At 37.9% G+C, this 18208-nt stretch overlaps 1 protein-coding gene across 6 annotated transcripts in view; it reads left to right on the top strand.

Annotated features, from left to right (window-relative positions):
* Positions 1-18208, top strand: part of R3HDM1 (R3H domain containing 1) — a 94368-nt gene that overhangs the window by 20083 nt on the left and 56077 nt on the right. For 4 of the 6 annotated variants that reach the window (XM_032782364.2, XM_032782354.2, XM_032782314.2 and 1 more), the window contains 5 exons: positions 6570-6684; positions 9460-9538; positions 13748-13807; positions 13889-14029; positions 18067-18175. In XM_032782364.2, coding sequence (XP_032638255.1) covers positions 6570-6684; positions 9460-9538; positions 13748-13807; positions 13889-14029; positions 18067-18175 — 504 coding nt within the window. Of the gene's footprint in view, positions 1-6569; positions 6685-9459; positions 9539-13744; positions 13808-13888; positions 14030-18066; positions 18176-18208 lie in introns of those variants that run through there. The other 2 variants (XM_032782294.2, XM_075070252.1) reach the window with 2 other exon arrangements.

Raw genomic sequence — 18208 nt, 5'->3', positions numbered from 1 at the left:
GAGTGGCTCAGCAGAGCATGGGAAGACAAATGGCATGGACACTGCTAACAAAAATCTCCAGTCAAAAGTGCACAAGTGCTTGAGCTGCTCTCTCCAAGGGCGCAAAGCACACCAGATGAGCATTACCACGGGCATCTCCTAGCAGGCTGATCAGACTTCTCCTTCCCAGGTTGAGATGACTAAACTCAACAACTGGGAGAAGGTGAGGTTACTTATCGTGTGTGGTAGCTGGAGTTCTTTGAGATGTTTTGTCACTATGTTGCGCGCACACAAACTATCCTCGTATGGAGCAACATAGCGATGAAACATCTCAAAGAACTCCAGCTACCATACAAGATAAGTAACCTCACCTTCTCCCAGTTGTTGAGTTCAGTCACCTCAACCTGGGAAGGTGAAATCTGTGTGATCAGCCTGCTAGGAGGTGCCCGTGGTAATGCTGGATCTGGTGTGCTTTGTGCCCTTGGAGAGAGCAGCTCAAACACTAGTGCTTCTCCTTGCAGTGCCTTGTTCTCTGCATACTTTTTTACTAGCAGAACTCCTCACTCTGAAGGAGGCACAGGTTCTGCTGTTCCCTGTTCAATATGTTGGTATGGTCTATGCCTATACACAGCTAGCAGCAGAATTTATCATCTCCAAGTCAGTGTGTAGGACTCAGCTCTCCTCCAGTTTCGTAAGCTTTGCTGCTTCTGTGGATCCAGGTTGTGTGCAGATTCACACTGTGATGTGGGATGCAGTGGTAAAGTAATGCACTTCCTTGACTTTCCCTTGCTTCTCTTAATTTCAGCCATCATTAAATGTAGCCAGTTGATAAGGAAAGCTAAAGGCATTAGATTTAAAAAAAAAATAAAAACTATGGCCAGTAAGATTAAGGGGACAGTAAAATAGATTTTTTTTAATACAAGGAACAAAAGAAATACCAACAATAGTATGTATCTGTTACAGATAAGGACGTTAAAATAGTCAGTAATGATGCACAAATAGAAATGTTTAATAAATATTTCTGTTCTGTATTTGGAAAGAAGCTGGACAGTTTATTAACAATTTACGGTGATAAAGAAATATTTTCTCTTCCAGCAGTAACTTAGGAGGATGTTAAGCAGAAACTGCCACAGTTTAAACATCTTTTAACTTGTAGAACCAGATAATTACTATCAAAGACTTTGAAATCTGCGAAATCACTCTCCGAGCCATTGATGTTGATATTTAACAAATCTTGGAATACTGGGGAAGCTCAAGTTATGGTAATACTTTTAAAGGGTTCATAGGGTGATTCTGGTAATTATAGACCAACTTCCTTGACATTGATCCCAGGAAAAATCATGGAGAGAGTGGCACAGGATTAAAAAAATAAATAAAACATGGCAGCATAACTTAGGCAAATCAACATGGATTTAAGGAAAGCAAGTCTTGTCAAAACAAGCTTGATACAAATTTTTGATGAGAGCAGAAGTTTTATTGGCAAAAGTAACTATTGACGTAATGCACTTAAACTTCAGTGAGGCTTTTGACTTAGTATCACATGACATTTTGTTTTTAAAATGAAAATAAAAAAGCACTATACAAAACACACAGTGGATTAAAAATTGGCTAACTGATAGATCTCAAAAAGTAATTGCAAGTGGGCAGTCATCAGTCAATAGGACTATTTCACAACTGTCCCTCAATGGGTCTGTTCTTGACCTGATGGTATTCAATATCTTTATCGATCAACTGAAAGAAAACATAAAACCACTGCTAGTAAAGTTTGCAGATGATACAGATTGGTGAAGTGATAAATAATTGTAAAGACAGGCCAATTATACAGAGCACTTTGGATCGCATGGTAGTCTGGGCTCACTTGAGCATAATGTGTATTAATATAGCTAAATGCAGACATACACATCACACTTACAGGATGAGGGATTTTTTTAGATAGCAGTGTTTCAGAAAAGGATTTAGGGCTCATGGTGGATAATCAACTGACAGCTAAGAGAGCAAATGCAGTCCTTGGATATATAAGGAGGAGGATAGTATTACCACTATATATGGTATCAGTGAGAATATTACTGTAACATGGTGCCCACACTTTTAAAATTGAGGTTGACAGTCTGGAAAAGGTTCCGAAAAAAGCTGCAAGAATTATTCAAGGTCTGGAGAGCCTGTTTTACAGAGATGAAACACTCTGTTTATTTAATTTACAAAGGAATAGGTAAAGCAGTTTTTTGACCATAGTCTGTGAGTACTTGGATGGGGAAAATAACAGTTTTTCCAGACTGGAGAGGGAAGTGGGATTGGTATTATTCCATGATAGTCTAGGTTGTTATCTTAATATGCAATGAATTACGTTACAATATTGACTTTGATTGACCACTCTCTTAGCCAGTTGATAGTTTGCCAGTTGTAGAAGGCATTGGCTGTGAAGGAGTGCCAACAAAGATTAGGCACTTGTCTCTCTGTTAGTTACTCGTTAAAACAATTACTGCACTCCAATTTTGCAGTGCAGCACAAATGTGATACCCTTCTTCTTAAATTCAGCTAAATTGGCCAGAGAGTTTAAACTTCTTATGTAATGTAAATTAGTTATTGTGTGGAAAGCATTTCTTATCAATATATTATATATGCTTAAATTGTGTCTACCATGTTTTTTCTTATCTGGCTAACATAGAAGCAGCCAAAGATGATATACCTCTGTAACTTTGTGGTAAAAATGAATATCCAATATGGATTAGCTTAGTGTACTACATAATAAAGATGTTAAGGTCACAATGTTGCTTCTTCTATTGCACAAGTGTAATTTTTCCCTAAGGTATGCTATTCAGAGTCCAAGGCAAGAAAGGGCCATTGTGATCATCTAGTCGGACTGCCTTTATAGCACAGGCCATAGAATTTCCCTAAAATAATTCCTGGTACATACATTTTTAGAACAACCTCCCATCATGATTTTTAAATTGCCAGTGATAGAGAATCCACCACAACCCTTGGTAAATTGTTCCAGTGGTTAGTAGCCTTCCCTGTTAAAAATTTATGCATTATTTTCCGTCTGAATTTGTCTAGCTTCAACTTCCAGCATTGGATTGTGTTCTACTTTTCTCTGCTAGATATGAAGAACCTGCTATTAAATAAATATTTGTTCCCCATGTAGGTACTTAGACTGTTAATCAAGTCACCCCTTATTTTTCTCTTTGTTAAATTAAATATATGGAGCTCCTTGAGTCTGTCACTATAAGGCATATTTTCTAGTCCTTTAATCATTCTTGTGGCTCTTCTCTGAACCATCTTCAATTTATCAACATTCTTCTTAACTTATCAATACCAGAACACAACACAGTATTCCAACAATGGTTGCACCAATGCCAAGTACAGAGGCAAAATAGCCTTTCTGCTTCTACTGGAGATTTCCCTGTTTATGCATCCAAGGATTACATTAGCCCTTTTAGTCACAGCATTGTGCTTGGAGCTCATGTTCAACAGATGATCCATGACAACCGCAAATCTTTTTCAGAGTCAGTGCTTCCCAGGATAGTCTCCCCCATCTTGTAAGTATGGAGTCTTTATTCCTAGATGTATATACTTATGTTTAGCCATATTAAAAAACACTTTGTTTGCTTGCATCCCGCTTACCAAGTGATACATATCACTCTGTATCAGTGACCTGTCATCTTCATCCACTCTCCCAATTTTTGTGTTATCTGTGAACTTAATCACTGATATGTTTTCTTCCAGGTCATTGATAAAAATGTTATAGTGTAGGGCCAAGAACCAATCCCTGTGGGACCTCATTAGAAACCTATCTGTTCAATGTTGGTTCCCTACTTATTATATTTTGAGACCTATCAGTTAGCCAGCTTTTAATCCGTGTTAATTTTATATTCTATTTTTAATCAACATGTTGTGTACCAAGTCAAATGTTTTATAGAAGTCCAAGCATTATATCAGCACTACTACTTCCATCAAACAAACTTGTAATGGCATCAAAAAAAAATCAAATCCTCCTGTTCACCCCTTTAAATACTAGTGCAACGTTTGCTTTCTTTCAATCTTCTGGAACTTCCCTAATATTCCAAGATCTATTGAAAATCAACATTAACGGTCCAGCGATGAACTCAGACAGCTCTTTTAAAACTCTTCAATGCAAGTCATCCAGACCTGCTAATTTGAAAATATCTAACTTTAGTAGCTGTTGTTTAACATCCTCCTGATGTACTAGTGGAATGGAAAGACTATCATATGATATTAGAAGAGAAAATGATTGGGAATGGCAATGAGCTTGTTTTTTATTAGTTTTTTAATGCATTATGTCTTATGTGCAGGAAATTCCAATCTTGTTAATATTCTGTCAGTGCTGAGATTCATAATGTTTACCATCAACAAGGGGGAAAAACTTTTTGGGTTAGAATCCTCTTTCCAGAAAGCTTCAGGTGGTCTTCTCCAAAACCAAGAGTTTCAAACCTGGTTAGAATGAGAGACGTGAAATGAGTTGAACTACTCATTTCAAAAGATCACTAACAAAGTTAGTTTTGGAAGAGCATGTTTTTATTATGTGAATCACATCATTCAAGGCACTACTCTCAATGTGCATTGGGCAGCAAAGCCTCCAGAGCATTTCCTTCTACGGACAGACCTAGTTAGAGGATAAATGATCTATGGTCATAAAGATTACACAAGTGCTCTGTCATGTCCAGGGTTTATCTGTAGAATTATCCAATAAGTCATTTTTTTTTAATTTTATGAAATACTTCTATATTCTACTAAATAATCACGCTGGAAAGGCAATCCCAGACTACTGGGCTGTGGTTCTAGGTTTGGCCCCAGAAACAATCATTTTGTCTACTTCATATACTTTGAGTTATACTTAGCCCTTATGACTGATAGATTCTTGCAGACATGAGGGATGATAATACCTCATAAGAGTGTTGAGGCTTAATTTGTTAATATTTATAAAGTACTTTTGAGGTCCCTAGATGAGCGATGCTACAGAAATGCAATTTTATAAAACTATATTATATTATACAAATATAAAATTTGGAATTTTAATATTGAATGATGGAAATTGTAACTGGAGCAGTGAATCCCAGAGACAGCCATTTAGTATTAGACCTTTTCAGTTTAGTCTTATGTTACAAGGTGCTTACAAAGAGATAATACCTTATCTAGACAAATGATGGCAAACGAACAGCTAATTTCTTCAAAAATTGGATGCTTTAGGATTGTATACGGCCTCCGGTAAATAAAGATCCTCATCAACTTCATAAAGAGAAGACTGTTTCTATCTTAGTAATTTATTTGCCTACGAGTCCATCATAGTCTCTGAATAGGGTTGAGATTTTTCTCCTTTAAAGGGCATTTTCCTTAACTAATTAAAAAAAAAAAAAAAAAAAAAAGAAAAGAAAAGTCAAGGACTATTTTATATGTTCACTCAGTGGCCTGGATTTTTTCACTGGGTTACCATTTATGCTTGTTAATTCCAGAGGTTGTGGGTGAAAGCTGAGAACAGGCCCTGAATCCTTTTAAGTCAAATTTTAGAGCTCTTGAACTCAGAAAGTGAGGATAAATTATAGGATACTTTACAAGCTGGGTAACTCAGATGACTATTAACAGTGGAAGTGAACAATATCTCAGTGTGTGTGAACAGACAAGCAAATGAAGAGCTCTGATGAGAAAGTTCTATTTGAATTTCAGTGTGGATTCTGTTAAGGCAATATGCCTAGAGTAAATATCCTCACCACTGACAGATCAAAGCACACACAGCCTTACCTAGGGAATAAAAGCTAAACACAGATTTTTCTATAACTTTCCAGGCAAGTGGGTCATACTTCATTAGACTCTTCAGCCTTTGAGGCACAGGAAGCTTTCCATCACAGTCCTGGGGAATCAATGGTGGTAGAAGAAATGCATCCATCCAGATGGGGTATTCCTTTTTACCATTCTCCATTGTTAAAGCTACGATTTAGTCACGTATTTTTAGTAAATAGTCAGACAGGTTACGGGCAGTAAACAAAAATTCATTGCCTGTGACCCATCTGTCACTTTTACTATATACCCTGACTAAAACTTGGGCCGGGGGGGGAGAGGTGTCTGCTCCAGGGTGCCATGGGTGCTGAAGGAAGCAGCTTGTTGGTGAAATTGGAAAGCTGGTCCCCCTTCAAACCTACTTGTTCAAGAAGTTTTTGTCATAGGTGTTGTGTTATGAAGGCTTACTTAGCATTCTCACTGTGGTTGCTTGGTGGAGGGAGTAAAAACTGGCAATGAGGAGCCTATTTGTCAACTGAGCAATTCACTGTTTAAAAAATTGGCCTATGCTTTATTTTTTTTGAACACCTAGAACACTTCAGTATAATCGTGAAATGGGATATGTCCTTGATGTGTATATGCTATAAAATATTTAAATGCATCTACTTTCCATATTTTCTCTATACATTTTGATAACAGTTTTTGTTTGAAGTGAGTTCTCTGATTCTAAGAGGATCTGAAAGCTGTTATTACACTGGTTACTTTTCCATTATCAACGAACATGTTGCAAAGCAATTTTCTGGTACATCCATACTTCACTTAAAATAGTTTCCATTATGACTGATCTTACTTTTCAACAGGAGAAAAGTCAGATCCTGTTAACGCAGTCTTTTGAGAAAGAAGAAAAGCCCACAAAAGATGAAACGGAAAAGGAAAAATCCAGTGATAAATTGTCCAGAAAAATGTTATCAAGAGGTTTGTTATCACTCTGCTTTTAAATTATATTTTAAGTAAACTATCCATGATGTAGACGTCCATATTAATAACCTTGAGTGACTTTGATGGAATAATTACTGTGAATAATTCTGCTGTGCTGAAAGTCAAATGCATATAGTTTTTCAGCAAAGACTTCAGGCCTGATTCTTCTTTGGAACCTCACCCTAGGGTCCACTTGTGCATGTGCAATTTCTATGTGTAAACACAACATGCACAACTTTTGATGAACTAACATTTGCACTTGGGTGAACATCAGATCCCTGCTCCTTAATTTTTTATGGTGGTGGTTGAAAAATGGATGGAATTTACTTTCTTCAATTTAGAGAGAGAGAAAACTGATAAGCCTAAATGTTACCTACTTTTTCAGTATATCGTTTGTGGACAGTGTAATTCTTTGTGTTTGGAAACCAATGCTTAAATATCATTCATGCCAGAATCCCAATATTAAGAGGATAGTATGCATACATAATAGGTGAAGGGAAAATTCAGTGAGAAAAGAATTTGATTTTAACCTTCTAAGATGTAATTGAAAACTTACCTCATGTTTTAAAAATAAGAGGAGGGAGGGAATCTCTTATTCGGTCTGCGGGGAGGGAATCTATTTCAGGAGGTACCATCTCTTGGGGTGCTTCCCAGTTTGAAGGGGAGTGCATGCTACAGCAGACATACTTCCCTCTCTGATGCAGGGTGGCATGAAGATGGTGAGTCTGTTGCCTGCTCTTACCCCACATACCTTTTGGGATAGTTAATTCTAAAGGGGCTGTACAAGGGAGCAGTCCTTGTGCACCCAGGAGTTTGGGGGCTGAGATTGTGCCTGGGCTTTGTATGGGAGAAGCAAATGGGGGAGGAGGAGTCCCATTATACTACTTTCTCCATGTTCATGAGAAGCCAATATTCTTGCAGAAATGTATAAGTGCTTTTTGAGAGGTCCCTAAAAGAAGAAAGATTTCTAAGTTCTTCAGAATGAAGATGGGAGTGGGTCAATAGCAGGAGTAAAAACATCCTGAACATTGACAGTGTTGTGGACTGGTTGTTAAGGACGAGCTATTCTTTTCAATTTACCAAAAACTTAAAGGATAACTGACATAGCAGATATGCAAAAAATATATAAATTTGTTCCCTGGTGCACAACGCTTTATTAAATGGCAAAACTTTGAGTATATATGTTAGCAGCTGACCTAAATTCTGAGTTTTTAGGTCAGCTTTTGTTCAAATAAATTACCCCAAAACACTTATCCAGACATCTTGAATCAAATTGTGGTTTTTTTTAAATGAAATTTCTAGTACTTATATTTACAATGTACTTCAAACCCATAGCAGCCTTTCTTGTGTCATTTCAGTGCCTCTTTTCCTTGTTGGAAATCAGAAGTTCACACAAATTAAAATAGTTGGGATACAGGAATTAACTGAGGTTTTTTTGTTCTCAAATCTTGAAATCAAGTTTTGGGTGGAGAAAGCCACACCATGATGTTCTTTTAACCCAACCAGTGTGTTTATCCTTTAATATATTCCCTAAACAAATCTTGAAAGAAATTTATTCTCATCAAAATGATGATAGGGAATTAAAGGCAGAGTAATAGACATAAAACTGTTGCCTATCTCTACTATTCTATTTTGTTACATGTCATTTGGTAGTTTAAGCACTTTAACTTGTAAAGTGTGCTGAAAATAGAAACTTGCCTAATATTAGAGTTTGGTTACCCATTAATGATTACGAAATTGTTATAGTTTAAAAATCGATAAACAAATTTACCAAAATTACTAAAATAAACAGCACATCGTTTTTCAACTTTATAAATGTTTTACCAGGAATGCTGCTGCAAATTTGGCATCTTGTTTTCAAGAGTAATTGAGAGCAGGCTGAATTAAGGCAATCCAGGACTGACCAGCAGGGGCAGCTGGAGCTTAGGCACAGCACTATGCTACTCTTAACTTGGAAATGGGTTGGAGCTTCAGCATATCCTTTTAAGAAGAGAGCCCTAAGAATTAGAAGACTAGGAGGTGCTCAGATATTTTTGTGATGGGTGCCAATACATAGTTCAAAGGTAAATAAAATTTCTTTGTGCATCGCCTATTCTGAGGCACAAAGCATAGACACCCAAGCTAATAGGTGTTGAAAACAGCAGGAACCAGAAGAGGCACTACGTAACCTGAAATGTTTGCTCTTGTGAGGAGATATTTGGAAGTTGTTGAAGAGAGGTCACAGAAGGCATCTCTTGAATGTGTAATTCCACTGAAGGATAGGTACAGCGAACGGGAGCTTGTAGCAATACATGATAAATCATGCATCACAAAGGTTAGACTTGTACCTTTTAAAGTATTGCATGTCACATAGAGCATATCTGTAATGCTTGAAAATATGCAGTTACCTCTGCTGACTGACAAAAGTAGTTATAAAACCTACGATTCAACATTGGATCTTCAAAATGAGACTTTGTTGCTTGTATGTCATTTCCCTAGCTACTATAGAGACAAGGTGAGTCTTTCATTGGACCATCTTCTTTTGGTGAGAGAAACAAGCTTTTGAGCTACACAGAGCTGCTCTTAGCTATTGTGAGGCTGTTTACCAAGTTAGGAATGGTCTCTGTTGTTCAGCTAATGCGCGATATATGCATCTCAATCTTAGATTTACCAGATTCCGAGTTTTACTTATTTAGTCCCTTATATGAACAGCACCTTAAAAATGTAATAAGAACCATGTTCAGAGAATGAGCACATGATCTTTTCAATAACATCATGTTACATTTTTTATAGATTCCAGCCAAGAATACACAGATTCAACTGGCATAGATCTACATGAATTTTTAGTAAATACACTAAAAAACAATCCCAGGTAAATTAAATTAAAATGTTTTGAATTAACTTAATTTTTTTGTCTTTTTGTTTTTAATTAATCTGCTGCATGTTGAGAGCTTTCACTGGAAACAGGTTAGCTTGCAAAGGTCTTAAACGTGATCTTGTATAATTGATGTGGAGTGTTTAAACATTTTAAAATGCTGACTCCCCTGTACCCTAACTGACCTGACCTGTGCTCTACACTTATCCATGTTATTGGACTACTCATATTTACAAATTTACTGATAAGTGTTTGCAGGATCAGCATCCTAGTGTAATAGTTTTACTTGGCTATGCAAAAATGTGGTATGTTGCAATAATTGGGTGTTGAATAGCAGGTCCTGAGGTTTTTCTCTTTTTCAATATGTAACACACCTTCAGATGTAGTTATAGTAAGAAAAGCATCTCTCAAACTCACTCACTGGTGGTGTCAATATGGGCCAAACCCTTCCTCAAGTTATATGGGTGTAAATTCCAATGACTTCAGAGGGAGCTTTATCTGTGGAACCGAGAGGAGAAATGTGTCCCTTTGTGGCTACAAAATGTGTGTGCTGAGTTTACAACTCCACTTCTTCTTATCAATGCCACATAACTCATATAACTACTCTTCTTCTTTTTTCCTGCTTTGCACATCAAGAAACAAATCCTTCCCTAACCTCTTTGGACCCCAGGGTGTCTCTGGCAATAGATTTGACATGGTTCTACTGTGCAGGAGTGAGCAGGATTTAGGAGTACCAACAAAACTATTTGAGGTACAGGGAGGAGTGGGGCAACAGGATCCACTGCACATCTTCTGGTTCTTCCTCATAAGTAAGAAGAGGTCTCAGGGCCCAGGACAGACATGCAAGGCAAAATAAGCTTCCAAGAACAGCTTTGCTATCACTCTTCAATCTGTTGGAGGATACTCTAATGCGCAACCAACACGTTAAGTCTGGTATCTGAGGAATGGATTCTTATTCCAGAATTGTTTTAGTTGGTGGTGGTGGTGATTTAAAAAAATATTTTTTAAAATAAATCAACAAATACCACCTGAGTTTTGGGGTACCAGGCTAAGCCTGCATTACCGTCAGTAGGAAAAAATCTAAGTTAACTCAAGGACAAAGTGAAATTTGTATACCAGTTGTGGAAGAAAGAGGTATGTGGAATGCAAGGTGTCACTTTTAATGTTATTTCCTGACAGTAACTGCACTTCAACAGTAATGGGAGTTATATGTGAATATTAAAAGCAAAATAGATCCCTGGTGCTAGAAGCAGTCTGGCAAATTTTATAGTAAAGCATCAGAATGTACTCAACATTTTAACGTCTTCAGTTTCATATAATTGTAAAATTTATACAATGTTTCTGAAAACATTTTTTTAAAAAAGCTTTAAATGTCAGGACTTGATTTTTCTACTCTTCTTTTCAAACTGTCAAACGTTCTCCCTTTTTGTGGACTTCTGTCTTATCTAACTTACACAAAGCCCATCCCCAGGGTACGTGAGCTCCAAATTCATAAGCCTTGTTAATACTGGGATAAGAATACTGCTGTAGCTATGGCTGGCTTGATTGGTGTGAATAATGTTTTGCCCACTGAGAGCCAAGCTGTATTATACGGAGAAGCTGTGTAATACAGCCGTGTGTCAGTAGTTGTTCTTATCATGATGCTGATCCAAATGATCTAAGGGCCACAGTTTTCACTGAAACAGTTGTTTTTGTATCGTTTCTCTTTTAAAGCTACATTAGCTGTGTTAGTGATGGATTTTATATTTATAAATGAAAAAAGTTTAGTTAATCGTGAGCAGTTGTGAATTTAGAAACCATTTAAGATACTGCTGCTGAGATGCACTTTTGTCCCTCTCCACCAAAAACCTTTTTTTTCACTATCCTTTCCAGTTTAGGTAACTTTTTAAAGTTACATCCTCAATATCTAACAAGAGACAAGAAATGAATACAACAAACTGGAGTGGATTACAAGGAAAGAATGAAATAGTACTGGTTAGCATGAGAGACAGTCGCAGTGCATGAGCTGCCTAGCTGTTGTCACGACTTGAAGCTTTTGTCAAGGCAAATGAAGACGGGAAAGAGAGTGCAAATTTGTAACAGTGAGGCCTGGTCTACACTGGGCGGGGCGGGGGAGGATGGATCCATCTAAGATACACAACTTCAGCTACGAGACTAGCATAGCTGAAGTCGACATATCTTAGATCAACTTACCTCCCGTCCTCATGGCACAGGATTGATGGCCACGACTCCCCTGTCGACTCCACTTCCACCTCTTGCCCTGGTGGAGTTCTGGAGTCAATGGGGAGTGCATTTGGGGATCAATTTATCGCTTCTAGACAAGACGTGATAAATTGATCCCTGATAGATTGATTGCTATCTGGTGGGTAGTGTGGACATACCCTTAGAGTAATTAAGCATTAAAACAATGGGAATGTGATAGCTTCTCCATCACTCTGAGTCTTTAAATTAAAATTGGATATCTTTCAAAACAATGTGCTGGTTCAACCAGAAGTTAAGGGCTTGATGCAGGAGTTACGAGGTGAAATTTTGTGGCCTGGATTTTGCAGGGGATTGGACTAAATGGTTGTAATTATTTCTTTTGGTCTTAAAATCTAAGCCTCCATGAAATTTTTAACATTAGTTGAATTTCGTGCTGCTGAAAGATGACAGGTTACATGAAAATGTAGTACTGGCAGCAGCAGGTCAAGCTTCCCCTTGCTCCTCCATCAGCTTGTCTTAGTCTTGACCTGGATGAATTGCTTTTAGGAGTGAAAGTTCAGTAAGTTTTCCATTCCCATTAATTCCTTGGTCCCTTTACTGAGGCTTCAAATAAAGGTTCTAATTAATGTCAGTTACATTCATAATTGTGGTAATGGTGACACTAAGAACTGTATTGAAACTCATGTTATGTAAGTTACAAGCAGCCATCAGATGGTAACTACTTTCACTAGATGCCTCGGCCATATTTGAAAAAAAATATGAAAACGAAGTATTTTATTTTTTATACATGGTTTTATGTTCATAGTTATGAATTTGAAAAAGAAATTGAGAATGAAGATCTGCAGTTGTCAAAAATAAAAAAGTGACATTTTCATTAAAGAATGTTTTATAATCATATTTTTAAAACTCTTCATGTATTATTATCTATAGGGAGCTATGAAAAGGGCAAAGAAATTCAAGTGTGTATATATATTTTGTAACATACTCCCTTGTTTTATTTTGGTCCTGTATAGAAGACACCAATGTCTAAGTTACAGGGAGAAACTGAGCATTTTGGATGGTCAGTGTTTTCAATGTTACGGGCTGGATGGAAATTTTGGGGCGCCTTGGTGAGCCACATGCAGAAATATAGTTCTAGATTCTAGAATCAGATAACCGTTTAGAATTTAGCCATTAAGGCATTAAGGGGGCTAAAAAGTATACAGTTCAATTAAATACGAGAATAGCACACCTCTTACTTGAACCTTGAATGACACATCAAGGCAAGGACCCTCCCAGAAATTTTTCTAATAATATGCATTCCCTTCCCCTTCCTACCTCAGGGAAGAGACAGGCAGTTTGCCCTGCTGTGGCCAGTGTGTTTGCTGAGACCCTTTGGCCTGTGCAGGAGTGAAGAGTCCCCACCCCCTCACACACATTTTGGAGTAGGGGTTGCCAGCTGCACTGACCATAGGAGAGACAGACACAGGGGACCAGCCCCCATTCTCTTTCCCACGCCCCATCCCTGCCTCCTTCTTGGCTCGCTCAGAGGCTGCAGAGATCCACAACTTCTGATTTCCCTCCTGGCCATGCCCAAGACAGCAATATGGACAGCTCCATGGCCAGTGACCCATCTCCTGCACAGGAGGTAACTGTCTTTTGCGCCATGCCCATTTGGGAGTCCTGCTTACCCATATCAGCCAGCAGGGGCCACAATGGTAGTGATTTGAAGCCATTTTATTCTTTTCACTTGAGCACATCATCTCAATGAGTGTTCTTTCTGCTGACTTTCATGGGAAGAGAGAGATTGAGAGGGCTCTTTGTATTCTGGTTTCTTACAAGACAGAACAATTCTACTCTAAAAATCCACACACACACTAGCAAATTAGATACCTTATGGTCCTCCTGGCAAACTGCCATCGTTGCCTGGTCATTAGGGGAACGGATGTTATCTATGCATGTTTAAAATTCATATATTTGCAATTCTGGAGTGTTTCCTATATGAGTGTTGTATTTTATTTTCAGGGACAGAATGATGCTGCTGAAATTGGAACAGGAAATTTTAGATTTCATTGGTAATAACGAGTAAGTGCTGCAATTTTAACAAAAAAAAATTATTCAAAAGTATTTTTGTTGTTTTGTAAAACGAGTACTTTTCTATTCCAGAATTCCACGCAAAAAGTTTCCCCCCATGACATCTTACCATAGAATGCTGTTGCACAGGGTAGCTGCTTACTTTGGATTGGAACATAATGTGGACCAGAGTGGGAAGTCAGTGATAATAAACAAAACTAGCAATACGAGAATGTAAGTTGTCATAATTTTGAAATAATTCTTCGAATTTTGGTGCATGGATTTAATCTCAAGGCCAATTAAGACAATGATACCAAATCTGTAGCCTCAGGAGTCAGTCAACATTTGGGAGTTCACTCTCCCAAGGATGGGTGCCAGTGAGATCTTTATTGTTCATTCGGTGCTTTGTGATGTGGAATATGAAAGTCCATACTAAAGGTGTCACGTTAATAAGATCCTTAGCTCTTGGTGAGATCAGAGTATGTATTGCAGCCCTGGATGGGTCACATCACAGGCTCTGTCTTTGTATTAAAAAAAAAAAAAAAAAGTCCATTAATTCTGGAACTCTATTCAGAAACGCACACTACTAGGTCTAGATACATTCGTTGTTGTTCTCTGTGGGAATAAGCGGCGGCCCCTGAACTAGAACAATAGGACAGTTTGTAGCAAGTGAAGTGATAAGGGGTCTCACTGAATTTTGGTTTCTATTATGTGGAGGCCCACTTAATGGGGGAGTGGGGTTGGGAAGGGAAGGTTTCCAGCATTGCTTGAACTGGCCTTATTTACTTTACTGTTTGCATTTTTTAATTATAACTTTTAAGTCATTTTTTCTCTCAAATGTTCTTGAATTCGATTAAAATTTTTAGTGTTTTGATTGTGTTCAGAATTTAAGAAGCCAGATTTAAAGAACAATTGGACAACTTTGAAAACAGCTTTCAGTAATATCTTAAATGTATATATTAACATTCATCCCACTGTTAAGTAATTAATATATATAGCTGGTGGAAGGTAGAAACCAAATTGACCGTCACAGCTATACAACTGTGGGGGTGGGACATTCTTGCCAAGGACACAGGGCAGACCCCTATTACACAAGGAGACATGGGTGTGACGTTCCCCTGGTGTTATCTGAACTAGAATCTGCTAGGTCACTCCAATCCTCGACTCTGGGAGCCGGCCTTACCCTGCTTTGCTGTGAGAACCCCTACTACTGGGCTGTTCACGCACAGCTTATAACATGTAATCTGCTCCCAGTTACATGAGTGAGCACTTCTGTCCAACCACTGCTTGGATTGTGCAACCGAATGACACTAGCCAATATCTCCAGTCCCAGACATAACCCTAGGAGCCTCTGTCTTGCAGTGTCTAGTTATGCCCGCTGGACACTGCAAGCTTATATGAGTTCATCAATTTAACAAAGAAATTGATATGTACCAGGCTTGTTATCCCAAGGGGAATCTCTTGACACACTTCAAACCAAACACACTCCTTCAGGTAGAATAAATAAACAAATTTATTAACTACCAAAAGAGAGATTTTAAGCGATTATAAGTCAAAGCACAACAAATCAGATTTGGTCAAATGAAATAAAAGCAAAACGCATTATAAGCTGATCTTAACACTTTCAGTGCCCTTACAAACTTAGATGCTTCTCATCAGAGGCTGGCTGGTTGCCCTTCAGCCAGGCTCCCCCTTTGATCAGCGCTTCAGTCGCTTGGTGGTGGTGTCTGTAGGTGGAGGTGGAAGAGAGAGGAAGAGCATGGCGAATGTCTCTCCCTTTTATCATGTTCTTTCTTCCCTCTTGGCTTTGCTCTTGCCCCCCCTTCAGGGTCAGGTGAGCATTACCTCATTGTAGTCCCAGAGTGACTAGGGGAAGGGGGGAGTAACTCAAGAGTCGAACAAATCCTTTGTTGCTGCCTAGGCCAGTGTCCTTTGTTCCTGTGAGGCTGGGCTGGGTTTGTCCCATACATGCCCTGATGAGATGTGAACTGCTCCTCTGTTCCTGCAGAGTTTTGCCTGGGCTTGTTTTAAGCCATCAGGACACATTTTCAGCCTCATAATTATATACATGTTATATGTTGTAATTTCATTACTATAACATGAGCCTTCCAAAGACACCCGACATGACAAACTTTGCATTGGATGCCACACAATCATAATATAAGTATGAAAATGGGGGTGCAGAGTGTTTCCCCGAGATAGTGTCACAATGGGATCATGAGATCTTCAATATCCACACGCAGTATGTTTCATCCAAAAGACCTGTCTCTCTTCTACACATACGTCCGCGCACGTGCGCACACAACCTGTGTAAGAAAGATGAAGTCTGATTTAACCCTGCTGATACGTTAAACTCTGTAGCTTTAGAAAGTCTAGGCCCATTTGAAAGCCAAGATTTACAACACAAAGCTATTCTTTCTGAACCATTCTGCTAATATATTTCTTTTGTACTTTTTGGTTGTTTTTATTACTCAGTATATTTGCATGAAACAGGATCTTTGAGAGAGGCATGTTCTAGTGGTTTGGGCACAAATCTAGGAGCTGGGAGGGTTTGAGTTCTAATCCCAGTGCTAACATGGATTCCCTCTGATTTTTGGGCCACAGAATAATCTAATCCATTTACCTCAATTTTGTAATCTGTAAAATGGGACTAGTAAGACTGATGGGCATTAGGTTTAACCAATCAATGTTTGTAGGATACTTTGAAGATGGAAAGTATATATAAATTTTGAGGTACTAAATATTTTTACTATTTGAATCCATTTGGTTTTGCTATAAATTCCCTACCTGAACTTATACTTTCATATTTCTCAAATCAGGCATTTCCATGCCCACAAAGTCTGATATCTCAGACCAGGGATTATGATTACTTGAAGTGGGAAATAAATAGCAGTAGTGAAAGAACTCTTAATTGCAAACTGGAGTGTTTCTCTTTAAAAACAAAACCACCACCCAACCATCTTGTGAATAGTCTCTGGAAGCCCTAATAAACGTAATTACTAATTAGCAGGCATTTCATCTAACCTATAGACAGTAGGATGATGTTTTAAGGTTTTCAGTATTCTTATTTTAAATCACTTGGGATATAAAATAAGAATTTAGAAAGAAAATCTTGGAGATCTGCTCCATATTGAATAAAACCAAACTTACCTTTTCCTCATAGGCAGATTCCCCGCTCCAGCGTCGATCAGTGGTGTTACTGATATCAACAACCCAGTCCACACTGGGACGTCTCAGTGGAGTGGGAAGTTGGTGATTGCAGGGCAGTAAATTCAGGGACCTTTAAAAGAAAGAGGTAAGACAGTCTAAAGGTTCTCTGAAATGCCTGCTAAGTATGTTTGGGCATCCAGCAACCATTTAGTTACCTTCGGTTAAAAGGTACTGCAGTTCACATGATAAAGGAAAAAAAAATCCTGCTTTTATACAAATGCTCTGAGTAATAACTAAAAAATATAAAAACGTAATACAGACCATATATATGTATACTCTTCAGTAGCCAAATTCCTTCTAGTTGTCTGAGAACTGATCAAGCAACTGTAAATAAATTAGCATAACTGCCATTGTTGTCAGTAGTTTTTGGTACCTAACAGTAGTTTGGAGGGGGTCTCATGATCCATTCATAAGGCAGTTGGATTTAAAAAAAAAAAACAAAACTCGTGAACTCTAGCTTCTTGCATTCTTGCAAGACTTCTGCTTGCATGAATGATTGCATTCTTCCTCCTCCTGCCTTTTTCTATTGTTTATTTTACTAGTTTAATTTGTTTTTCGTCACTCCCATCTCCTTATGGTTTTATTTCCCTTGAAATAAGTTTTGTGGTTGTTTAAACAGTAAACACTTATCATTCAGTCTCATGCACATTCTAAATTCCCTTGCATTGCTAGAACTATGGATTATGAGAAACTACTGAGCCCTCAGTGAAACCTGCTTACTTGCTACTTTCATCGGGAATTAAAAACATACTTTGAAGGAATAGGTCTGTTTTAGAAAAAGGTTTTGTGTGCCTCATGACAGCGAGAGTTGTCAGGTTACAGAAACATTTTATACTTCTGATATTTTTTCAGTTTGCAGGTCAACAGCTTATTATGAAACCCAACACTCTAGTCAAATTGTAATATTTTATATGTGATATTTTAATAGACTGTTTCTCAAACTATTACACTTGGTGTCAGTGTCTCTCTCATATTGATATATAGTATATGGATTTATATATTTATAAAATTGTTCATCATTTTGTCTGAAATATAACTTTTTTCTTAATCACTTTCTTTAGACCTGATCAAAAGTTTTGTGAGCATATAAAGGATGAGAAATGTGAAGATTTTCAGAAACGGTACATCCTTAAAAGAGATAATTCTAGTTTAGACAAAGATGATAACCAGGTAAATGTATGGAACTTTAATTTTTTCATATTG

The sequence above is a fragment of the Chelonoidis abingdonii genome, chromosome 10, assembly GCF_003597395.2.
Source record: "Chelonoidis abingdonii isolate Lonesome George chromosome 10, CheloAbing_2.0, whole genome shotgun sequence".
NCBI lineage: Eukaryota > Metazoa > Chordata > Testudines > Testudinidae > Chelonoidis > Chelonoidis abingdonii.
The sequence above is the reverse complement of the archived record's forward strand: the minus strand, read 5'-3'. Positions and strand labels throughout refer to the sequence as shown.